Raw genomic sequence first — 26,028 nt, forward strand, 5'->3', positions numbered from 1 at the left:
TACAAGATGTGCAGGCGGAAATGTGAAAGAATGGTGAAAGTACATTGGAAAATGCAGACAAATAGATTAAAGATGACAGCATTTGTGTCTTTAAAAACGCACATGTCATGGAAAGTAGTTAATAGGATAAATGATGATCTTTAAAGGAAGATATTATTGGTTGAATTTTATCAAGCAACAGCATCAAGATACATACAGCAATCTGCTAAAAATACAGAAATAATTGGAAGAAACTCAGTAGCAATGGGAAGGTTTTCATACCTCTCTCAATATTTTACAAATGAAGTAGATGATAGATAGAGGATCAAAATAAGAAAAATGGATAGAGAAGATCTGGAAAACACTGCTATTAAAATGATTAATAGAAGGCTATTAAACATAAATCTATTAAACCTATAAATTATTGATCTTATAAGTCCTAAAGAAAACCTCCCATTATTTCCATAGCTAGAAATTGTTTGGTTCATACTCTCTGACAATAATGAAGTAAATTAGAAATTAATTTTAAGAAAGTAGGAGATAAAATACCAATTATTTTCAAATTAGCAAACAACAACACACAAGGACTCCGTTCCTGTCTACACAGAGCAAAGGAAATATTAAAAGTAGAGACACAGGCCCGCTGTATGGAAATACTGCCTAGCAAAACACAGGGGAAAGAAGTCAAATTTGCTTAGAGGAAAGTATACCGCTTTGGCCGTGTTTAACCTCACATAGGAAAGAATTAAAATACAGAAACTAAACATTCCATTCAAGCTAATATTGACAAACAAGGCATAATCAGAAAATAAAAGAGAGAATTTTCTAGAGATCAAATTAGTGTGTTGGCAAATAGATGAAAATAATTCGTAAATCTAGAACTTGATTTTTTTTTTAAAGAAAAAACTAGAAAAATTGACAGTCTTCCAGGAAGCCTCAAATGAAGACAAAAAGAAATTACAAGTATGTGATGTGGGAAATGAGATAACAAGAAAATAAAAGAAAGCAGAACTTCACGTATAAATCCCAACTAAGATGTTGAACCCCAAGGAGAAAGAAAATAAGAAAATAAAAATTATCTAATCTGACAATCAAAATAGATCACTATCCCACGGAAGAAATAGAAACCAGTCTCAAAGAATTGCATCCATAAAAGGAGCCGTGCCCAAGTATTTTATGAGCAAGTTTTTCAAACCTGCCAGGAACACATAATTCTTACACTATTTAAACTGTTACAGATTGTAGAAAAAAATGAAAAATTGTTTTCATTTTTTAAAAACAATTTTCTTTCTAAAGTTAACATAAACCTGGTACTACAACGTGACAAAAGCAGCCCAACAAAACAGAATAATAGACTCACTTCACATAGAAATGTAAGTGCCAACCAGAAAAAAAAAACAAAAAACTCAGGGTTGTACATTCACATAAAAAAGAATAATGCCACCAAATCAGGTAGAATTTAATCCAAGAAGACACAGGTTAATCGTAAGAAATAAAATTGATCACATCCATGTCAATGAAAAAAGATTATACTGATGAGTATCAAAAGAAGCATTTGATAAGATGAAAAATTCACTTTTTATAAAATTGCATTCTTGGGCTGGAGATGTGGCTCAAGCGGTAGCGTGCTCGCCTGGCATGCGTGCGGCCCGGGTTCAATCCTCAGCACCACATACAAACAAAGATGTTGTGTCCGCCAAATACTAAAAAATAAATATTAAAATAAAATTGCATTCTCAATGGCAAATAGATTAAAATTCATTTGAAATTTGGATCCATATAGTGTGTAAATTACAGAAAGATACTTCCTTGACGTGATGAAATGTGTTTATCTAAAATCAATAGTGGATGTCGTCTCTAATGTTCTCATGGACATTGTAATGGTCAGTGTTTCAGGAGATGGTGGCCAAGTGCAAGGACAGTTCAATAGTAGTCTGGGAAGCAACCAGAGCAACCCAGTGAGTCCTGAGATTCCATGAGAGAATAGATAGATGTGCACGAACACACAGAGGCAAGACCATTTTCAAAATGAATATCCATCCAGGAGTCTTAAGCCCCAAAGTATGAAAACGGATGATGAAACCACAGCTATTAAAATAATGTGGCATCAGTGTTAGAGAAAGAGCTAAATGGAAGAGAAACATAAAATAGACTCCATGCTCTTTTTAACAAATATAGTTTCCCAAATAAGACAGGAAATGATGAACTACTCAGTAATCTTTTCAGACTATCTGGTTATCCATTTCAAAGTTAATACAGTGAGACAACAACCACCCAGATACAAACAAAAACTTCCAGGTAGAACACAAGTGATGGTCGAGAAGAACGAGGAGGAGATGGGGTACCGACCTCCACCAGGGAAGGTCTCTCTGAGTACCCCCAAGGCGCTTCCATGAAGGAACAGATTAAAACGTTCAAGACATAAAATTGTATATGGCTGTATATTTGTAAAAACTACGAAAACAATAAGATGCCAATGGGAAAAAGTCGTAGCTAAATGTGTACATGGGTCAGAACATCTTAATTCCTCATCTCCATTCTCCTTTATAACCTCTTTCTCTCCCAGCCAGCAGTCCACTGCCATCACTGGTCCATGTGCCACCCAGGAAAGAGGGGCATGATTCAGAGCCATGTCCCATTTAGAAAAACAAAACCAAAAAATGGTGGGCAGGGTCCAGGGAGTCAACATGCCTCCCCTCTAAGGGAACCAGAGGGAAAAGGAGGAAAGGTGGGGGAAAGGCAGGGGACCTTCGTTCTGAGTTCTCCTCTCCACAGGACGGTGGGAGCGTTCAAGGATGTCTGGAAATGAAGGTGGGAGTACAAGTGTTTTCTGCACCTGGTCAGTGACAGTCAGCAGGGTGGGCCCAGCACCCACAGGGTGTGGAAGGAACCAACCAGCCTCCGTGTCTGGAGCCCAGGATGGCTGAGAATCGGCTCAGGAGGCTGCCAGAGACGTCTATGGGGTGACAGGGGCACAGTTACTCCATGACCAATAGCAAAAGAGCAAGGGTCACCCACGCCAGGAACCAATGGAGTCACAGTCAAGCTCGAGGGTCTGTTCTTGCAGTGATGGCTGGGGGGCGAGGTCACCCATAGGCCAGTAGCCTCAGAGTCATCAGGGGACAAGGGCTGGAGACTAGCATTAGTGACCAGTCATTGGACAAAACCAACCTCTCTAGTGCAAGACACTAAAACAAAGAACAAAAACAAACAAAACAAAAACACGACTTTATATGACACAATTAGGGCCAAGGGTCCTGATGACATTTTGAATGTTGAATGTCCCCCAAAGGTTCATGTGTCCAAGGCTTGGCTCCCCAAGTGAGAGGTGCTATGGATCTTTAGGAGGTGGTGCCTTATGGGAGGTTCTTTGGTTCTTTGGTCTCTGAGGGGGTGTCTTTGAAGGAGATTGTGGGGCCCTGGTCTCAGTGTCCCTCTTGGTTTCCTGGCTCATGAAGTAAGAGCTTGGCTCTGCTACCCACTGCAGCAAAAATGTACCATTCTTGCCAAAGGCTCAAAGCAATGCAGCCACATGATCTTGGGTTGTAACCTCCAGAACCATGAGCCAAAATAAACCTTTTTCTCTTTGTACATTAATTGACTCAGGCATTTTGTTGTAGTGACAGACATCTGACTAATACAAATCCTAACCTCCTGTCCCTTCCTGACTACCCTGAATTTATGTAAGCCCTTGAGCCTGGTTAATATCTTAGAGGGCAGTTCTGAAAGGCTCTGGTCTGAGTGTGTGTGTCCTTCCAAATGTATACAATGATAATTTCACTGTCAATGTGATGATATCAGGAGGTGCAGTCTTTGGAGAGGGATTAGAAAAAAGGCCTCAGAGAATTGCTTTGACTGTGTACAGAGCTAGAAGGTGCCATCTGTGAAGTAAAAAGTGGTTCTTTACTAGACAACAGGGCCTTGATCTTGGACTTCCCAGGGTCCAGAAAGATTTGAAGTACATTTCTGGTTTTTATGGGCCATTCAGCGGGTGCTATTCTCTTACAGCAGCCAGAGCGGACCAGGACCCCAAGTAAACTGAAGGAGACTGAGAATGTAAAATGATGCATAAATGATCAGATCTGACAGAGCTTGTTGGATTTCACTGTGTGTGTGTGTGTGTGTGTGTGTGTGTGTTTCTGTGGAAATTTATAAGAGTCATGTGGGATTTTGCAAAATAAAGAAGCTATGTTTCCTTAGCATATCTGAATAGAGCCTCAGAACATGGGCTACTCAGCATTTTTGATAACTAAGTGATTAATATCTTCAATGGATAAAATGAACTTACAGTAAAAAAAAAAAAAAGTACAAAAGTAAAAAATCACCATATAAAAAAGTGGCCCCAAAGCACAAGCAGGCAATTTCATAAAAGGAGAAATAAAAATGACTAATAAAAATATAGAAAGAAATGTTCACAGCCACACCTGGCTGAAAATGAAAAGCCACTATACAAGTGTCAAATTGGCCAAGGAAATAGGAAGGTTAAAATAGAGGGAACTACTTGTCAGATGAAATGACTTCGAAAAGTGTCCCCTTGCCCACCATGAAACCAAGAGGCAGCCGAACAGGGTGGTGACTTCCTTGCTGAGTGACTAAGGAGGGATCGATGCTCAGCTGAGGACTTCCCTGGCTGTGGCCTGATTTGCAAGTTGGCTCTCGTCCCAAGCCTTGTTAGAACTCCTTGTTAGCGTCTTCTGCGGCGCGTTCCTTGTAGTATGGGGGTAAATCCTCACCCGCAGGTTTTTCTGGTGGCGATAGTCAAAATTATTTCAAAGCCCAGCCTGGTTACAATACTTGTGATCACGAGAAACGTGTTCTCGCAAATCTAACCCCTGAAGCCCCAAGAAGGGGGTGTGCCAGGGCTCTGCAGCAACCGGGGAAACAGGCGTTTTAACCAGATCGCACTTGGCAGGACACCCCTCACCCTGGCCCGTGCCGAGGTCTCCTGGCTGGTCTAGCCATGATCTTCTCACTAAGCCTTTGATGGTTTGAAATAGAAACTTGATCGTGTCCTCTCTGCTCGCCGGTCATCTTGTAAACAACTTGTAGCATGGCTATCAAGTCTTGTGGTCTTGTTGAGTCTGGCCTCTCTCTCCAGCCTTTTTTGACACCAGTGATCTCCTGGTCTCTCAGCTGCGGCCACGGTGACCTTCCAGAAGATCTCCAGGGGCTTCAGGCCGCCTCTGCCAGAGTCTTTGCACAGTGAGTCCTCCCTTTCCCCCTCTGAACCCCCACACACCTGCTCATTCTGCAGAAAGACTTTGTAGCCCTCCCTGTGCAGGACCACCCTTAGCCACAGTGGAGGTGTTTGAGGCGCCGTGTGGAGCCCCTTTATGGCACTGTACACAGTCTGGGATTGTGTCATGTGGCCCTCTTCTTCCCTCTAGAGATCAGAAGCTTCAGGAAGGCGGGAACCCTGTGTTTTATTAGCCAATTCATTGCATTAAGCCCAGACGTGGGGATGTCGCCACATAACTGGCGGATGAAAACAGAAGGTTTTCTGACCCCCTCCTGAAGATGGTCCACACCAGGACCATGACAGTCCCCAGAGTGGGTATCTACCTGCTGCTCCCCCATCAAGAGGTGGGTCGGCTTCTCTTCCCCCGGAACTGAGGCTGATCCCGTGCCTGGCTCTGACTGCAGGATGAGGCAGCTACGACGCTGGGCTGGATGGGGATCAGCTCCTCAAAGGTCTGGCAGTCTTTGGAGAGGACTGTCACCCTATAAGAAAGCTGGTTGAGACCACTGGAGGGAGAGAGGCCACCGTGAGTGCCAGCCAGCCCTGACTGCCCGACAAGCTGGGTGCTGACTTATGCCTGGCTCATGGAATCATAAGCCTCGAGATCCTTTTTTTGCCCCTACATTTTGGGATGCTTTGTGATATAGTAAGAGTAATGGAAAAATTGCTTTCTTATCTTAAATTAAATCTGAATGGCTATTAGATTCTCTTCACGTCATTTTCTCTAGGAGGCCAAGCTTTTCTGTGAGATTTAGAGGGCAGAACCCAGTGCGCCTGGGGTGAAGCCATAGTTAACTCCTGGTGACCTTGGGCATCACCAAGGAATCAGCAACATTATAGAAAATTTGTGTGTCATTGTAGGAACCAGCTCTTCTCTCTTGTCATGATTCATATCTCACCATCTGAAACTTCTAGATATTTAACTGTTCCAATTTTGAGCCCCATTCGGGAAGAGATTTCTTGTTATTATCCTCAGTGATTCTCTAAGTGCTTGGCACATAGTAGATGCTCAATGAAATTTTGCTGATTCACACTCTGCCTGTGGTTTCTTCTGCAGGATAAACACCTCGTGGGTTCTGTCTTCCTCATACCTCCCATCCCAGAAGACATTCTCCCTCCCTACCACTGACTACCCTGCCTCCTGTCTTTTTCAAAAACGGAATTCTCAAATACTCTCTGTCCACAGAGGCCACATAGCAACCTGACACTGCTCCCTTTGGTTTAGCGCAATTCCTTAGGTCCAAGAATAATGCTGGCTTTTGTATTGACATCAGATAACATGACCTAACCATGTCTTCAACAAAAGGGGCTCCTCGGTCCTTCCTTTCTTTCTCATACCTCCAAGGACAGTCACCTCTCCTGGAAATATCTGCATGTGGTCATCAGTCAGTAGTGGTCTGTGATTCTTATGAATCCTGGTAAGATTGACACTTGTTATATTTGCTCTGTGCTGGGTGCTAAGGGAGGAAGCTGGTCTGCCTAGGATACCCTGTTTTATGGAAAAGAAAGCCTAGGTTTAAATCTCAGGGCCCTACTTTTCCATTTGGGACGTGGTCTCTGGAACTGGTGGGCTCTAGCTAAGGGGATAAAACAGGCAAAGACCATGCAGCTGCAGTGCAGGAGCTGGGCTGGGAGGAGGTCTCTGACTTCCTGCTTGTCCCTGGATGAAGGCTAACCCCCTCCTGTTCCCTCTAGTCATCCCACTGTGGACCAAGGTGCTTTTTCCAAGCATTCTCCCCAAGGAATCAATGACGGATAGCAACCTCAAATGCCGCATTCCTCGGATGAAGGGGTCTGAGTCTCAACCAAACATTTGGGATGAAAAAGGAAGCAAGATTGGCAAGATTGGGACTTGGAATGGGCCAGTCAGACTCCACCCACCCCACACTGTTGAGTCCAGGACGCGAACCTCTCACTTGATTTTCCTGGTCAGTTCCCATCACACGAGGGCGCATCACCTTGGAGCCTGCACACCACGCTCGTCCCTGCCCTGGGTTGGTTTCAGATCCCTTTGCTCTCTGGCAGCTTCATGCAGACTGATAACCTCTTTTTCCCAAGAGAACATTAATCTACTTAAGAGCTCTCGTCCCTAGGGTATGATAACATAATGGCATATTTATTTTTCTGATCACATTTTGCATGAATAATGTGCTTTAAGGTTGTTAATAAAAACAGATAACATCTTGCAAATGGCCAACAGAAGTAGTATGGTCTTGAAGAACATGCTCAGTCAACGGCTCTACTTCTGGAACCTTCTATAGTGACCTCTGGATGCAGATAACAGCTCTATTCCTTACCTCCTGGTAATCACACCACTGTGAGGGCCCATTGTCCAGACCTCTGCAATGGTTCACAGAGAGTCTCCTCAACTGTCCTGCAGGGCCTTCGGGGGGATGAAGTGTGCTCTATCCATCCTTTAATTTTAGTTCTGTGCCCATTACTTATTAGACTGCCAAGTGGTCTCCCCCTCCCTTGTTGGGTGGTAGAGGAATTTGCAGACCCCAGATTGGTGAGACTTAGGGATCCTTTGTCCCCCTGAGCAGCCCAGTCAGATTTTTAACTGGGTTTTTCTCCTGACCCCCAGGCTCACTTCTTACCTTTCTCTTTTTCTCAGTTCCTCTCTCTTGGCAGAGCTCTCCTGCTTCTTTGTATACCTCCGCGTGTCCCAGATTTTAATCTCGCCTTCTCCTATAGCCTCCAAATTAATACATCTATATCTCCACTCAGATGTTAACGGATATTTCCCAGCAGTGTATATAAAACTAATGCTCTGAATGCCCACTTCCACTAGGCCCTTCCATTCTCAGGCTTTCCCAGCCTCGGTAAAATGTGCTACCATTTACCTATTTATTCAGGCCACAATCCTGAATCACTCATTTCTTTATGTCATACTCTCTGTCCACATTTGTTAGCCTGACCTGTGAAGTAAGTGCTGGACATGATCACTCCTGGCCACCTCCACCTGCCCCAGCTGAATCTAAGGCCTCGGGCCCTCTCTCCCCTCCACTTTTGGTCTCCCTAAATCCCCTTTTGCCCCACTCCGAATCTCATTCTCCATCCAAAATAACAATCCTTTAAAAATATAAAATGAGACGAGCCACTCACTTGCTAACCCCCTCCCCCAGTGGCTTTCCACAGAATTAGAATAATACGCAAATTTTACTTTGGGCCAGGAGACCCACTTGCCTTTGATTCCACCTATTCCCCAACCTCTTTTTGAACTCATCTGGCCCTTTGCTGTCCGTAGTCCAGCCTTCCTGGCCCTCGTGCTCTTCCTTGAACAGGTCCAGCTCCTTCCCATTCCTGTATTTGCTGTTCCTTTTCCTGGGAGCTCTCTCTCCCAGACTTTGCAAGGCTTGCTCTTCATATCAGCCAGGGCTCTGCTCAAATATCACCTCTTCAGTAGAACTTTCCTGACCGTCATCCTTGCCACTCACTGTTGTCTTACTCTCTTAACTTTTGGATAGTGTTTGTTAATCCTTGACTTTTAAACGTATATTTATTTGTTTGTTTCTATCTCCTCCCAAAGAATGCAAGAGTATCATGGGCAAGGCTTTTTCTGTCCTGTTCATCCTTAATTATCCAAAATAAGTTTTCAATAAATACTTGTCAACTGAGCAAATGCATGAATAAATGTGCAGAAATCCAGAAGGCAGGAAGAGGTGGGATGTGGGAAGGTAGGAAAACTGGCAGTGGCTCAGGTAAGGGGTGTCATTCCCATAAATACAAAGCCCAGGTGCACTTCCAGGAGCAGAGCAAGTAATGATGACAAGGTGGGCACCATGGATTGCCAGGTGGTGGACCAGGAAGGGCCTCTCCGGAAGCCCTGTCTGATAAAATTTCTGTGATAATAGAAATAATTTATATCTCTCCTATCTAAAACAGTAGCCACTGGCCACAGCTAGCTATTGTGTACTTGAAAAATGCCTAGTGGGATGGAAGTGCTTAATCTTGATACTATTTATCATTGACTCACATTTAAGTAGCTACATGTGGCTGGTGACTTCGGTATTAGAGCCAGAAGAATCCCTGCCCCCACTTGTGATTTCAGGTTAATAGATGTTGAAAGGACTGGTGAAATAGAAAGTCTGGTAAATTATCTGGAATGTGGTTGGCATTCAAAAAATAATAGCTGCTGCTCTTACACAGGGTGCAAATTAAATACTTTAGGTCCATGCCATTTAAACTTGGCTCTAAAGCACTTGAAACAAATTTTGATTAATTTTTTTTACCATGACTGTTTGTTTGTTAGAGTCAGTAGATAAGCAAAGTGTGGGTCTATATTTGACTCACCAACTAAAAATAGCAAACAACCATTTTGGGATGTCACTGAAGGCCTTTCAGAGATAGATGACTATTCCAAGTGGACCAGCTTGCTGATACTTATAATGAGCTAATTAGTTTTGACAATAGCTAATTTATCATCTGCAAAAAAAAATGGGCTTGAAATATTATGCTGTTATTTTCAAACAATGTCATCTCCAACTTCCCAGATGATTTTGGATATAAGTGGTGTCTGGTTTAATATTTGCTATCAAAATAAAATATCAAAATAAAGGTAGAAGTATTTACTTATTGAAAACGTTATGATTTTCAATTATTGAAAAACACTCTTTAAGGTTTAAGTTGGTTTAGACATAAACCCATTTTTGTTGTTAGAAGTTTCCCATATTTCCTTTCATACTTGATCCAGAAAATAAAATTAACACACATATACAACATAATAAGCAGACCATTATAACCCCTAGGAACAATCTAATGCAATAATACAATGGCACATTTGTCTAAAATAAGCATGGTGCTTATTTTCAGGCCAAGAGAATTTGCACTCCCTGTCTTGACAGTCAGCCTAAGTACTCCTTGGAGACTCCCAGACACCAAAGAGGGCGGACAGATTTAAATTAAACACATACTTAAAGGCATTAAGGAAGTTGACATTCTTATTATGGAGACCAATTAATCTGCACCGGTTGGAAGCCACTTTACAGTAGTTGAAAAGTGCCCTGGGACCCAGTGTAAAGGAGATTGGAGTAGAAAGAGAATGAACGTTCAGCTTCTACCAGAAAGCCTTCCCCAATGCCCTGGCTGACAGAGAGAGACGCAGACCCCTCTTCCACTAGGGACTGTGATCTTGGGTCACAGAAGAGGAAGAGGGTGAAGGCCACTGAACCCCACGCCCAGGCGTCCTGAACACTTACCGATGGGCATCACCAGGAAGAAGGGCAGCCAGCAGAGCACGAAGCAGCCGACCACGATGCCCAGCGTTTTGGCCGCTTTCTTCTCCCGGGAAAACTTGAGGAGCCTCACCGAAAAGTGCGTCTTGTTCTTGGCGCTGCTCATTCCGCCGCCTCCTGCCGCGACATTTTTCCGGTGTATGCGAAGCGTCACTTGCTCCGAGTCGGACTTGTCGGTCTTGAGGCCGGACTTGAGGCCCCTGCTCTCCCTCTTGGCCACCACGTAGACCCGGCAGTACATGACCAGGATGATGGCCAGCGGCACGTAGAAGGAACCCAGCGCCGAGAAGAGCACGTAGCCGGGCTCCTCGTTGATCTGGCAGATGGTCTCATCGTCGGGGGCCGGCTGCCTCCAGCCAAACAGGGGCCCGATGGAGATGACCAGGGAAAGCGCCCAGACGCAGAGCAGAGCCCTGACGCCCCTCCTCTGGGTGACGATGGTCGGGTAGCGCAGCGGGTAGCTCACGCCGATGTAGCGGTCAATGGAGATGATGCAGAGGCCCATGATGGACGCAGTGCAGCACAGGACGTCCACTGCCGCCCAGATATTGCAGAAGACCCTGCCAAAGGCCCAGTAGCCCAAGATCTCGAAGATGGCGGAGAAGGGCAGGACCGTGGAGGTGAGCAGCAGATCGGCCACAGCCAGGTTGACGATGTAATAGTGAGTGACCGAGTGCAGATGCCGGTGACAGGCCACGGAGAGGATCACTAGGATGTTCCCCAGCACCCCGAAAATGATGAGTCCCCCTAAGATCACCCCGAGCAGAATGGCCTTGGAAATGTTCACTGGTGCCGGCGGGTGGGTGCAGTTGGAGCTGTCGGAAGCATTTCCGGAGAGAAACACCATGGTCTCAGCCCGGCCGGCGAGAACCGGCTCTCTAGGGCCACCCTCGGGCGGGGGACGGAGGCGGGAGGGAAGGAGCTGGAGTCAAAAGGTCTCGCCTCGGCGGAGCCCTGCCAGTTGAGTTTGGCTGGGGGTGAGGGAGAATGCGCGGGTGGGGAACAACCCCGACCAGCCCTGGGAACCCTGGGAGGGCCACGCTAAATCATAGGGAAGTAAAGGCAACATGGCCAGGGGCGCGCGAGGCTGTCAGAGAACCTCTCCACTCAAGGCGCTGGCCAGGACCCCAACTCCCTCCCTACCCGACGTTTGACGTAAAGCTAGAGGAGAAACCTTGCAAAATGCAAAACCAGAATTACCAGAGTCCTCTTTTCTGTACCGTCTGATCCGTCCTAGTGGGGAGAAAACTGGGCATTCTGCACATAATTTGGAATTGAAAATTCCAGCTCCACTCTTCCCCCAAACCACAGGCAAGTATAGATCAGCCGTCGATGCTCAAAGACAGGGACCCTTTGCATCTGGTCGTTGCTCACCGCCCTTAGTTATCCTTAGGTTTACTGGCCCACCGTAGGCTCCTGCTAGCTCCAGCTTCTAGGCACGCAGGCCGGGAGAAAAGGGTGTGAAACGTTGGCTGAGACCGTGGCTGCGTCGGTGCTTCTTTTCCTGCGCCCGCCTGAAAGATCAAATGTGGACCGTGATTCAGGCGCGCTGCGGAGCGAGGCAGTGCGGACACCAGTTGGCAGCACCGCCAGAAGCTGCCTTGCCCGGCCCAGACAGAGACGACACTGGAGTGGACCGCACGCCCCTCCTCCTCCCCCAGATCCCAGCCGGGAACCTGCCCTCTCTAGCTTTGCTTGGCTGCCTCCGACCAAGTTCAAGATCCAAAGTGGGAGGAAACAAAACAACCACCCGCCCCAACCCCCGAACAACCCCCGCCCCATCAACAGCAATCCAAGCTGTAGTGTCCGGAGACTGGACCCGGAGCGCCACTACAGCGGGGGAAAAAAAAAATCCCCAAGCCGGGTAGGCGCGACTGCGGCTGGCGTGCGTAGCGCTCAGCCAAAGCCGGTGGAATCCAGAGGATCTACCCCTTAGTCTTTTGAACAGGTTGCAACGCAGTCACCTGGAGGGGGCGGCCTGGGAGAGAGAACCTCTGCTACCCCGAAAGCGCAAGGCCGGAGCCACGCGCACGTTCACGCTCACGCCCCAGGAATTCGCACTCCGGGATGCGGGATGCTAGCGGGTTCACCAACCACGCCGGCCTGGGAGCCAGGTCCGCAGCAAAACCGAGCGGATCCCGAGGGCTGACCGGGACCCAGGTCAGGTCGGTCCTGGCTGGGTTTCCAAGCCGCAGGATTGCCCGCCCCAGAGGCTCCAGTCGGGAGCCACACCCGGACTGCTGGGGACCCGGTGGGGAGCGCAGTACTCTGCAGAGGGGGCTTTGCAAGTGGCAGTCAATGCGGATTTTTGTAGGCGTAAAAATCAAGCCCGCGTGCCAGCGGGCAGAGGACGCTCGGATTTTCTGGGATGGGGACCATAATCTACGTGAGAAAACCGGGTTTCCATAACTGCGAGCCGACGGTAGGGACTTGGGACGCGAGTGCGGGGGGGGGGGACGTGCCCAGGTTGCCTTCAGGGGTTGAGTTCTGAGACAGGAATCCCCGGCGAAGGCTACCCTGAAAACCACGAGTTCAGGCCGTCGCAGGTGATAGCAAACGCTTGCCACTGCGGAAACCCGTCCTCTCCTACTTCGGGGCAGTACCCAGAGGGCCAGGGACACTTGTTAACTAGAAGATAACTTCCCAGAATACAGGGGGGAAACCGGGTGGGGAGCGCTGCTGCTGTGGATCGGGCGAGGCTTTGGGGGTAGTGGGGATCCCGACTCACCTGCAGGCCGGGGCGTCTGCCTCGCCCACCGGCCCTGCCGCACGCCTGCCCTGGCTGCCGCCGCGCACTCACCTGAAGTGCGGTGCCCAGCACCCGCTCCCGCGCTGGGGAGGAGCGGCGGGCTTCAGTTCCCCGAGCCGCCGGCCGCCTCTTTGGCGTGGGAAGAGGGGACCTCTCTCCGAGGAACCAAATCCTAGTCCTCTTCCACCCGCTGACTCACCCCTCTACCACCGACGCCTTCAAATTCCTTGGTTACCGCTATACCTGGATATTTAAAAATAAAGTGAAAATAATATAATAATAAAAAAACCCGACAGTCACCAACAACTCCACAATCACCCTTTCAATATTCAGCCCCTCGACACCAGAGAAGAACCGGCAAGGAACTTTGCAGCTCTCGCTGACGTAACACAGGCTGTAGCCCAGCTAGTACCGTAATCTCCTGCAGTTACCGTATTGCTCTGCCGCAGCGGGCACAAGTGAGGTCAGCGGTAGTTTCTTTCCTGACTAGAGTGGATTGGGTTTCAGCTTAAAAGGAGGGGGAGGAGGAGGGGGAGGGGGAGGGGGGGAGGGGGAGGGGAGGGGGAGGGGGAGGGGGGGAGGGGGAAGGGGAGGGGGGGAGGGGGAAGGGGAGGGGGGGAGGGGGAAGGGGAGGGGGGAGGGGGAGGGGGGGGAGGAGGAGGGGGAGGGGGGAGGGGGAGGGGAGGGGGAGGGGGAGGGGGAGGAGGCATTTGTGAGTGTGTGTGTGTGTGTGTAGGGGAAGTGTGTGTGTGTGTGTGTGTGTAGGGGAGGGGGAGGGGCATTTGTGAGTGTGTGTGTGTCTGTAGAGGCATTTGTGAGTGTGTGTGTGTGTGTAGGGGAAGTGTGTGTGTGTGTGTGTGTGTAGGGGAGGGGGAGGGGGAGGGGGAGGGGGAGGGGAGGGGGAGGGGGAGGGGGAGGGGAGGGGGAGGGGGAGGGGAGGGGGAGGAGGCATTTGTGAGTGTGTGTGTGTGTGTGTGTAGGGGAAGTTATTTGAAATACTTTTGCTAGATATTACTGTGTATATGATGTGTTCACAGAAATCCCTAGAAAAGTTACTTTGAACAGCTTAATTTAACATGTGGCCTAGGGCTGTTAAAATCAACAAGCATGTTGTTGTACCAAATACACAGGTAAATTATGTTTTTTGCAGATTTTTAAAAAAATAAGTAAAATCAGATAAAATTCCATAGATTTTATTGTGATAAAATGATATTTCCAGGATAATGTCAAGAGTTAGTAAATGGGATGGCATAAAAATTAAAAAGCTTCTACCCAGTCAATGAAACAATAAGAATGTGAAGACAGAACTTACAGGATGGGAGAAAATCTTTGCTAGCTACTTTTCTGACAGAGGAATAATATCCTGAATATATAAAGAACTAAAAAAACTTAACCCCCCCCCCAAATAGCCCAATCAATAACTGGGCAAATAAACTAAACAGACACAAAAGAAATACAAATGGCCAACAAATATATGAAAAAATGCTCAACATCTTTAGCAATTAGGGAAATGCCAAGTAAAAGCCATATACACTGAGATTTCCTCTCCAGTCAGAATGGCAGTCATGTCTCAGCATCATCCCAACAAGGCTGTGTTCCTAATTGGAATAAGATATATTCTATGCTTGTATAAATATATCAAAATGGATTCTATTATCATATATTGCTAGAAAGAACAAATAAAAATAAAAAATACAAATAATAGTAAATGCTGGAGAGGATGTGGAGAAAAAGGAATACTTCTACGCTGTTGATGAGATTGTAAATTAATTAAGAGAGCTATGGAAATCAGTGTGAAGAGTTTTCAAAAGACTAGGCAGGGAACCACCATATGACCCAGCTAGACCACTCCCCTGTATTTATCCTAAAGAGTTAAAATCATCATACTGCAGTGATAAATGCATGCCCGTGTTTACAGCAGCAAAATTCATAATAGACAAACTATGGGACCAACCTAGGTGTTTGTCAGCGGATGAATAGATAGAAAACATGGTATATAAGGAAGAATGAAATGAGGTCATTTGCAGGAAAATGGATAGAACTTGAGAACATTATGTTCAGCAAAATAAGCTCAAACTCAGAAAGTCAAGGGCTGTATGTTTTCTCTCATATGTGGAAGCTAGAGAGGAAAAAGGAAAAGGAAGCGGGGCGGGGGCGGGGGGGGGCATTTCATGAAAATCAAAGGGAGATCAGTAGAGTAAAGGGACCAGGGAAGGGAGAAGGGTTGAGAACGAATACATAACAATCCCACCAGTATGTACAACTATAATGTACCAATAAAAAGTATAGAAAAAACACATTTCCAGGAATGTAAAATAAAGCGAGAATATAGAAATGTTCTTAAATATCAGTCATCTAATATCTTTAGATAGATAGAAATTTTACTTCTCTTTGATTCATTAATATCTGAAATATGAAAAGCTGCACAACCAATCTTCGACTTTTTTTTTCCTGATAAATTCCATGCTCCGTTTACCTTATGGTCGAATAAAGCCACGTGTATTTCAGAATATTAAAAAGAAATGATTTTTTCCTACTTCAATTCCTCCCTCCTAGGTAATATTCTTTCATTTTTGTGGATTCACACAAAGCAAAGCATTCTTAAAGTATTTACAAGGTTCCCAAAAACCTAACAACAAAGCAGTGGTATGTACTTAAATTTATCAACATTAAGACCTTTTCCTAGTGAGATAAGGGTTTGAAAGCTCTTATAGCAATCAATCTTGAATGACTCAGAGGAATGCCCCTGGAAGGCTCAGGGTGGGGAGCATTTGTCATCGAAGACCTAATAGTTAAATGTTCTTTTCTTTTGTACATAGTCTCCTCACACCCTCATCTATAGGTATAGTATCCACACCTACCACATTTGATTAGACTTTAGCGTTATTTTAAATATTATTGTTTAATATTTAGCATTATTATTTATTTTATTATATACACACATGGCTTAGTCAGCCATCAGCCGGATGTTAGGCTATAGAAGGAGCACCCTGGAGGAGTGGAAAGAGACCTACCCTTCTAGCCCTTACTCATTCTCTTGGCTAAGTCACCAGCTCCCTCTGGGATTCAGTGCCCTCAGGTGGAGGAGGCTGCTCTATAATTTCCTGCTACTCTTAAATATGTGCATAAAGTCTCTTCTTCAGAAATCCCACACACCCAAGGGACATACATTGTTTAGTTTAATATTCACTAACCTCATGCCACAAACGTCCGTCCTCTATTAAGATCTGTTCCATGGTAGATAAGGAAAGTTGCATTATTTGCAAGAAAAAAAAAAAAAAAACCCTGACACTTTCTCAGCTCTGCAAGGTCAACATCTGCAAAGGTTTTTGAAACTCTCAATCTTCCAATTCTCCAAAGTTAGAATATACCACCTTCAATAACTAACTAGCTGACCCCAAGACAGGAAGAGCCGCCTGTATGCCACCACAGATCTTCTAAATCTGCTCTCCAGCCTGTGAGCATCAGCTTTTGCAAAATGAACTTTTTAGAACCAACTTTCCGGTTGCTAACCACAACACACACACATGGGAAACTCTTGTCTGCTGGTTACTCCCTGAAGTGTGTTTGACATGGACCTCCTAGGAGATGTCTGAGCTAGAACCTGGGAAGTTTCAGTGAAGAGAGATTGGGCTGTGGTGTCAAGAAGATGCTGTCCCCTCCTGTGAGACCATGGCAAAACCCAGCCAGCTCTTTTCAGGCTTAGTTTCCGAATTTTGAAAGGGAGACAACGAAACTTCACATAGTTGTTAGGGGGTTACATGAAATCATCTCTCAAGAATGCAGCTCATACTGCTTATTACCTCCTTTATTTTTAATCTTATTAACCCTTTCTCTTTCTGCTATGTTTCTGTGTTAATTTAAAATGAAATCTATTTCTAACTCAGCGTGCCCATGAACACTGGTAAATTCAGCTGGAGAATGTGCTAAATAGCCTGAGTGTTGTGCTGGGGCCTAATGGTAAAATTAGGAAGACTCAATATGGCAGAGCTGGAAGAGCTGGCCCTGGGCACTGACTGGTCCTCCTTCCCATTGCCCCCTAGACCGAAATCTTGAGGGACCATGTGAATGTCCCTGAATACCCCGATCCACACATCTGGATACCTGACCCTTGGGCTTGGGCCTTGGAGGATCATGCACTTGTGATATTGTCTGTTCAGAGGGATGGACCCAAGTAAGAGGCATGAAATCCCTGAGAGAGACTATGTGGCCATTGGGGCAGGGGATTCTGGGGCCCACAGCATGGTCTAGAAGGGAGGGTACAGGCTCCAGGCAGGCATATCATTTAAATCTATGGACCTTTTTGTCCCAAAGGGAAGGCCATGGCCAAAAGGAGTCAGATCTGAGCTCTAAAGCCTAAAATCCAGGGGCCCATCTTGCCTGGGTCTAAGTGCGCTACTCTGTAGACTTCAGTTGTGATGGATGCTGAGAAATCCAAATTAGGAGAAATTCGGGGAAGGTTCATGGGATGATCTTGCTTGATTCAATGCTTGCAGGATAAGCAGATTTCAGTTCAGTGGGGAGTGTCACCTGATAGTAGCAGCAGTGTGTGTGTGTGTGTGTGTGTGTGTGTGTGTGTGTGTGTGTTCGGAGACACTGGATGAGCCAGTGTAATTGGAGAAGAAGGCCGGGCAGTCAACACACACCTGATGCCTTTGAGGAGCAGAGCTCTGTAAATGGCTGCCAGAAAGTCAGCAAGTGCAGGAGGTGTGTGGAGCTTTAAAAAAACAAAAGGACCTGTCAATCATTCTCTAAGAAAACAACTTGAAATGGAATTAGGAGCTGTTTTCTGGGATTTATGATTCCAAGTGACAAAGTAGAGGGCTTCATGTTAGCATCCGCCAAAAGACCTGGCTTTTCAACTAATTCTCCTAAGGCTTAAAAAGTTACAGTGGGAGGAAAATGAAAAACACCACTCAGAAAGATATTGATGCAGTATCAAATCACAATTCTCCAAACAAGCATTGTGTTCTAATCCTTTATTGAACTGAGAAAACTGCACAGGGCAAGAAAGACAAGGCTGATGGAAGGCTTTGATGAGACAATAATCTCATATTTGGCATTATTTGACCAAATTCTTGTTACTCCAAGAATAGAGCTTGCTTCTAATCTTATGAGTTAGCATCATGGCATCAGGGCAGTATAGAAATATCATGGTGGGAATAGGGAGTCAGCTCAGCCTTAGCCGATGAGGTCACTTTTCTCTTGCATAGCAAGTGTGAATTGAGCTGTATCAACCGAATTCTCTCAATTTGTAAAACGATATCTGAAAGGGAAATAAAAGACCTAAATCAATATGTGTACCTAGGGTAGAAATGCATTCTCATTTCTTTACTTCCTGATGGACTGTTACAATGTTATAAGGCACATTAAAATGTTTATGACCTGTATTTGGTTATAAAATGCATGCCCTTTATGGTACATTTTTAAAAATCAGAAATACATAAAAATAAAAATTATCTGCAATCCTACCACTGAACAAATAGCCACAGTTAAATATTTGTCACATTTCATGTTTGGCAAAGTGTGAAATGTATACATTTATTATGTGTGTGGGTATAAAACATATCGTATACTTTATATGCAATATAGTCATCATACTGCATCCATAACTACACATCTTACTTTTCCACTTCTGAATTTCATGAACTCATTCTCATATTTTTAAATTTGTACCAAAGCATGATTCATAATGGCTGCACAGCAGTTCCGTTCTATGAACATGCTATTGTTTCAATGTTTGCTCCCCGCTCCCCAGTTCTCAAGCTAAACTCCCAAGGTGATGGGACTTTGGAGAGTGGATGGGTTTGTGTCCTTATAAAAGAGCTATGAGGAGCTTCTTGTCTCTCTGCCATGAGAGTAAACCTACAAGTGCCATCTATGAGGAACAGGTCCCCTCCAGACACCAAACTGGCTGGCACTTTGATTTTGAACATCCCAGTTCCCAGAATAGTAAGCAATAAATTTCTGCTGTTTATAAATAACTTGGTCTAGGACATTCACAAAAGTAGCTTGAATGGGCTAAGACAGTACGATAAATTTAGGTATCTAGATAGTTGAGTTTTTAAAAAAATTTCTGACCTATAACTTTTTGACTTATGCTATGACAAATACTCTTATATGTTAATATTGTATTGTCAGGTTAAGATCAATTTCCACAACTGTAGTTAGGGGATTACAGATTATGAACATGGAAAAGCCTATAATAATCTTGCTTTCTAGAAGGCAATAAAACATAACTAACTATAAAACATAATTGCTAGGAGATAGTATGGCCGAATGGTATTTATAACAAAACAGACAAGTATGTAATTATATACAAATGAAATAAACTTTAGCTTATTTGATGAATAAAAGCAATATCTAATTTCATATTTGTATGTTTAATGGTGATTGTGTATCCATACATTTATTTCCATTTGTTGTAATTTTCTTATCAATGTTTCTATCAGTCAGGATTTGGTCAGAAACAGCTCAGGTATTTTAAGCAGGAAGTGATTTAATATGAAGAATTAGAGGTTTATGAAATGATTAGGAAAGAGACCAGGAAAAGCTGCTACTTGCTTTCAAGAAAATCCGGATATGCAGAAATATCTAGAAAGACGTGGTACATTCTGCTGCCTCAGGCACAAGTGCTGTGGAGAGCATCCAGGTGTCCAGAGCAAAACCTCCCATCCCCTGTTGAGTCTCTACCTGCAGCACACAGTTACAGTGTGGCTTCTTACACTCCTAGAGTCTCACAGGAATCCTATCATTGGTGGAGTGTGACCCAGGATCCCGATGGAAGAAACTCTTCTAGTCATTGCAATCTGGGCATGAGAACAGAGGAGGGAAATGGTTGAGTGGCTGATAGACAATTTGGTATCGTGTTCATTGCCTATTCATACTGGAGCCTTCCCCTTTTATCTTATTGATTTCTAAGGACTCCTTGTATATTATGGTGGCCATGAAAATGTGCCACTTGGATCTCCTGCAGCAGGAAACGTAGTTGACTGACAGTCTTAGATTTTACCCTTCAGATTCTATCCTCGGCTCATACCACACATCCTTTGTACTGTTCCTAATCAGTGGCTGGGTGTGGCAGAGGTTCTAACATAGACACCTTATGGCAAGATGCAGGATTTCCCGAAAGGACAATTGTCTCAAGCTTGCTAAAACTTGCATGCAACTGCAAGTTTAACACTTTTTCCCCCCTTCCCTCCTTCCTTTCCCCCTTCTTCAGGATTTCAACTCACTTCATAGTCTAGAGATTCCTTGCTTTCTCCAATTACCTCTTCCTTTTCTTTCACAGGTATTTCCCCAGTAAATTTTTTTTATATGATTAGTCATATCTTGGTGTCTGTTTCTTGGAGGACTGAGATTAATACATACATTTAGGATGTTGACATCTTGTGATGATGTTCGTTGTCATTCCTTTCTGTCATAGACATTTACAGGAAAGACTTCCTGAGTTTATCTAAAGAGAGAGGGTCTCCACATAAGTTCTCTGTTAACACACCACAGCAGGTATCTATATGTGGGTAATCTATGAACTGGATCTGCCCCTATTTTGTGTATATCTTACAGAGTTCATAAGTTTGTGCACTGGTGATTTTCCTCTGGAGTCAGGATGGCTGAGCTCATGAAAAGACCCTTGCCTACTTCTTCTCTCAGAGAATTTACCTTCCACACTTTGGACCTGGGATAGGACTGAAATGAACTCCCATGAAGTAGGTGAGAATTGGTGTATATTTTAAATCCTATTAGAAAGGGCAAATTTGTAGCAGGAGCATTGGAAGGAGCAGCTCCTGAATTTCCTCTGACTGCAGTTCAGCAAATAATACAGCATTCAGGCTTGAAATGAGAGTGATTTTCCCCTCTCTTTTATTGAAGGATAAGCTTGAGTTCTGGATCAATATCCAGAGTTTTTATCCAGTCCTGTTAATTTAACTGCCAATGATGCAGTTTCTTTACTTTCTGGAAGACATGGGACATAAATTAATAAGAACACTTCTGTCCAGTGTCAGAAAAAGCAAGACAGCAAGCAAATGAATTTTACTGTTTTTTTTTTCCTGAAACCACCTTTATCATTTTTTCCTATTCCATTATAGCAATCAAGTGAACCGGATGAAGGAGATTTTAATAAGCCTACAAGAAAAAAAAAAGTCAGAAGTCCAGGCAATTGGTTTTAGCACCACTTGTCACTGGAGAATCCTTGAAAGAAGTGTTACATTATCAACTGAGAAAAACTTGAAAAAAAAGAGTCTTGAAAACTGAGAATCCTTAGCATCTGTCTGATATTTTCAGTGATCAGTGAGTTTCTAAAATATAAGAAAGCAAGTAAATTTTTAGTGAAGTACATTAAGCACTAGTTTAAATGAACAAAGCGGACCTATTGCCATCAGTGCTCTAGGTGTGACTATGCCCCAAACACAAAATCTAAGTTTAAAATGGCATTTGCTTATGTCAATCCACATCAAGGTGAGATCCCCTCTGTCCCTCTACTACCAGATTTGCACCTCTTGGTTCCCATCTGTAGAAATTCTGTAGCTGCCATTGGTCTATGGCAGAAATCGTGAGATGGATAATCCTGGTATTAATGATAATGGGTCAATATTTGAGAAACTAAAATGTTCAAAATTACTATTGATCTTGATTAAACTTCATGGCAAGATAGTCATTTTATTGCTTCCTGTGCTGGCCAGGATAGCAGCAGAAAAATATGACTGATGAGTTTCAATGGGAGAAAGGTTGGTCAAAGTCCTACTGATGATGCTTGGACTTTGGATAATTTAAATATGACACCAAAAATAGAACTTGTGAAAAAAATTTTCTAAGTTACTAAACGATTTCAATATTCAATACTTCAGCATGATAAGAGGAAAAAAAGGAGCAATGCTGAATTATAACTTTTATCGGAAGAAAATATTTAAAATGTAGCCCAAGATGGTTTTCCAGAGTACACACCTTCTGATGCTCTGGCCTCCACTGTTCTGGAGAAATTTTCTGTCTCCGTTTCCCTGTGGGTAATGCATCATTTTTCTCTTCTTAATTTTAAGATTTTTTTCTCTTTTCCTTTGAGTTTCATTCTTTTCTATGCTGTGTTTGTGGCTTTGTTTGTATTTATCCTATTGACCTTCTTGATTTGTAAGTTTAGGGTTTTTGTTTTGTTTTTTAACTTCCTTTGGGAAATTTTAATCATCTCTTAAATATCTTTCCTGCGGCCTGCTCCCTCTTTTCCTGTCTGAGGAATTCTAATTTCACTGGGGTAAGCTTCTTGGTGGTGTCCCATTGTTACTCAGTTTGTGTTCATTTTCATCCATTTTTTCCCTTCTCTGTTTCTTTAGTCTGGGTAATTTCTACCGATCAATTTTCAAATTTATTCTTTCTTTTTCTGCCTGTTTCCAAAATTCTGCTAGATTATCTAATGATTTTTAATTTGTTAATGGACATCTTTTATTCCCAGAATTCCTATTTGTTTCTTCTTTATAGTAGTTTTTATTTTATCTTCCCTGTTAATGTACCTTAACCATTCATTTCTGGGACTGTCCTTGAAATACTTGACTTTATTTATAACGGTCGGTCGTTTTAAAGTCTTTTTCTAAGTTCAACACTAAGGAGACATAGAGTTAGTTCCTACTCACTGCTTTTTCTCTCTGAATAGAGGTCATATTTCCATATTCCTCCCAGTGCCTAGTTATTCTTGTTCTATGCTGGACATTGTGGTTAGTACATTTTGAGGACTTTGTGTTTGGTTATGTTCTTTTTAAGTGTGTGACTTTTGTTCCAGCAGGCAATTAACGTGCCTCCAACTCTAAGTTTTCTCCAATGACATCAGCTCAGCTGCAATTTCCCTTTGTAGATTTCAGTTTAGTTTTCATAGAGTTCCTTGGAATCTCCATGTGTCACAATAATTCAGCAGACACTCAATAATTTGGCAGATCATATCTAGGTTTCTGGGTTCATGTCTTTGGTGACTGTCTTCTAAGAGAGAGCCTCTTAATTTTCCAGCTGTTTTGCCAGTCTCAAACTGTCCTCTGGCACCTCAAGAAAGTAAAATTGGGATATTTCAGTCAATTTTTAACTTACAAATTATCTTGAATTTACTATAAAAACAACTATCTATACTATAAAAACAACTATCTATACTAATAATTTCTTTTTTTAAGAGAGAGAGAGAGAGAGAGAGAATTTTAATATTTATTTTTTAGTTCTCGGCGGACACAACATCTTTGTTTGTATGTGGTGCTGAGGATCTAACTCGGGCTGCACGCATGCCAGGCGAGCGCACTACCGCTTGAGCCACATCCCCATCCCTATACTAATAATTTCATCTATCTTTTGAAAATTCTTATTCCTCCTGATTTCTTGTACTTTTGTGTACATTAGCTCCAGGATAATGCTGAATTTTAGGATGATTATGGACATTCTTGCTCTGATCTTAATGCTTCTAGAGTTTGGCTTGATATTTTTGTGTCTTTTGATAAACAATCTTATTTAAATAAATTCCCATTTATTTATGATTTTTTTATTCTTGTAATTCTTAAGATGATTATGAAATTCTTCACTTTAATATATTGATGTGGTGAGTTACATGGATTTTTTGGTAATGAATCATTCTTCTACTTCTGACATGAATACAAGTTGGACTTAATATAATGGTTTTTAAAAAAATATTTATTTTTTAGTTTTAGGTGGACACAATATCTTTATTTTATTTTTATGTGGTGCTGAGGATCGAACCTAGTGCCTCACGAATGCCAGGCGAGCGAGCTACCACTTGAGCCACATCCTGAGCCCAATATAATGTTTTTCTAAAAATAATATTTGTTCATTTTAGATATACATGACAGTAGAGTGTATTTTGGCATATTATAAATACATGGAGTGTTATTTATTCTAATTAGGATCTTATTCTTGTGGTTGTACATGAGGTGGCGTTCCCCTGGTCATGTGTTCATATACAAGGATAGGAAAGTTGTGAATGATTAATTCTACTGTTTCTCCCATCCCCTCTTTTCCCTTCATTCCCCTTTGTCTAATTCAATGAACTTTTATTCTTCCACTCCCCACCCTCCCTTGTTGTGAGTCAGTATCCACATATCAGAGATAACATTCAGCCTTTGTTTTTTTTTTTGGGGGGGGGACTGGCTTATTTCACTTAGCATGATATTCTCAAGTTCCATCCACTTACTGAGAAATATTATAATTTCATCCTTCTTTATGGCTGAGTTATATTTCATTGTGAGTTATATATACCACATTTTCTTTATCCATTCATCTGCTGAAGAGCACCTATGTTGGTTGCATAGCTTGGCTGTTGTGAATTGAGCTGCTATAAACATTGATGTGGCTTCATCACTGCAGTATGCTGATTTTAAGTCTTTTGGGTATAAATTGAGGAGTAGGATAACTAGATCAAATGGTGGTTCCATTCCAAGTTTTTGAAGGAATCTTCCTACTGCTTTCCATATTGGTTGTACCAATTTGCATTCCCACCAGCAATGTATGAGTGTGCTTTTTTCACCACTTCCTTGCCAACATTTATTGTTGCCTGTATTCTTGAAGATTACCATTCTAACTGGAATGAGATGAAATCTCAGTGTACTTTTGATTTGCATTTCTCAAATTGCTAGAGATGTTGAACATTGTTTCATTCATTTGTTGACCCATCATATTTCTTCTTCTGTGAAGTGTTTGTTCAGTTCCTTTGCCCATTTATTGTTTGGGTTATTGTTTTGTTTTTTGTTGTTGTTGAGTTTTTTGAGTTCTTTGTATATCCTGAGGATTAACACTCTATCTGAGGTACAGATGGTAAAGATTTTCTCCCATTCTGTAGGCTCTCTGTTTACATTCTTTTTTTTTTTTTAATTTCTGTTTACATTCTTGATTGTTTCCTTTGGGGTGAAGAAGCTTTTTAGTTGGATACCATTCCATTTACTGATTCTTGAGTTTACTTCTTGTGCTTTAGGAGTCCTGTTGAGGAAGTTGGTTCTTTAAGCCAATATAATGTTTTCTTTTACATATTTTCCTTAATTTTCTTGTAATTTATTTAGAAGTTCTTTCCACTGACATTTTCTAGTAAGCTTGGATTACGGGTTTCTTTTCTCATATTGTCTTTGTCCTGATTGGAATTAAAATTGTACTTAGAAAACAAAACAAAAAACATCTAGATTTCCCTTTCTTTCTGTTCTTTGGCAGTTTAAACTAATGGTTAAACTTCTGTTATTTGGAAGTTGTGCAAATCAACTAAATTCATTATGAAATACTTGGGCCTAATGCCTTTTTAAGGGGCAGGGGAGATGTTGCTTATAAGTTCTATTGTCCTTTTTGTTATGCTTTTCTCTATTTTAATCTAACTCTTTATAATTATTGGCATATTCATTTTTCACAACTTTGTACAACTTCTAAAACATGTGCTCTCTTTTTATGTCTCATTATTCCTTTTTTATTCGTAATATTGTTTAAATGCTTCTTGTTTAATTTATTCTACAATGTAGCAGTGACTTGTCAAAACATCAGTTGAAATTTTGTTGATCATCTCTTGTAGTTTTTGCATATTTTTATTCTACAAAATTAGAATCTGTCATTTTCTTTATTCTTTCCTTCCTTCCTTTTACCACCTTTGGTTTATCTTACCATTAATCTCTTAGTCATTTGTGTTGAATAACTGATTTCAAACCTTGCATTTTAAAATGCATTTATAACTATAAATTCATTTCTAAGTGTCCCATTAGCTACATCTTAGGAGTCTTGATAAGTCCTTCTTTTTATACTAAGTTCTAGACATAGTGTAATTTCTGCCAGGATTTTTAAATAATTAGTTTTTAAAAAATAAAACTAATTTA

At 42.8% G+C, this 26,028-nt stretch overlaps 1 protein-coding gene and 1 long non-coding RNA gene across 4 annotated transcripts in view; one reads left to right on the plus strand and one right to left on the minus strand.

Moving 5' to 3' along the window:
* The window catches only part of LOC144250126 (alpha-1A adrenergic receptor), a 52,501-nt gene extending 38,837 nt beyond the window's left edge, over positions 1-13,664 (minus strand). Inside the window, exons 1-3 of one of the 3 annotated variants that reach the window (XM_077792589.1) lie at positions 13,633-13,664; positions 13,253-13,444; positions 10,417-11,966 (exon numbers count right to left, since the gene is read on the minus strand). In XM_077792589.1, the coding sequence (XP_077648715.1) occupies positions 10,417-11,299 (883 nt within the window). In that variant the 5' untranslated portion in view covers positions 11,300-11,966; positions 13,253-13,444; positions 13,633-13,664. Of the gene's footprint in view, positions 1-5,681; positions 5,701-10,416; positions 11,967-13,252; positions 13,545-13,632 lie in introns of those variants that run through there. The other 2 variants (XM_077792590.1, XM_077792588.1) reach the window with 2 other exon arrangements.
* LOC144250127 (uncharacterized) lies at positions 5,037-7,056 on the plus strand. The gene is made up of 3 exons (XR_013342402.1): positions 5,037-5,181; positions 6,564-6,636; positions 6,914-7,056. It is a non-coding gene; the product is annotated as an uncharacterized LOC144250127 (long non-coding RNA).
* Positions 13,665-26,028: the final 12,364 nt, after the last annotated feature.

The sequence above is a fragment of the Urocitellus parryii genome, chromosome 14, assembly GCF_045843805.1.
Source record: "Urocitellus parryii isolate mUroPar1 chromosome 14, mUroPar1.hap1, whole genome shotgun sequence".
Lineage (NCBI taxonomy): Eukaryota > Metazoa > Chordata > Mammalia > Rodentia > Sciuridae > Urocitellus > Urocitellus parryii.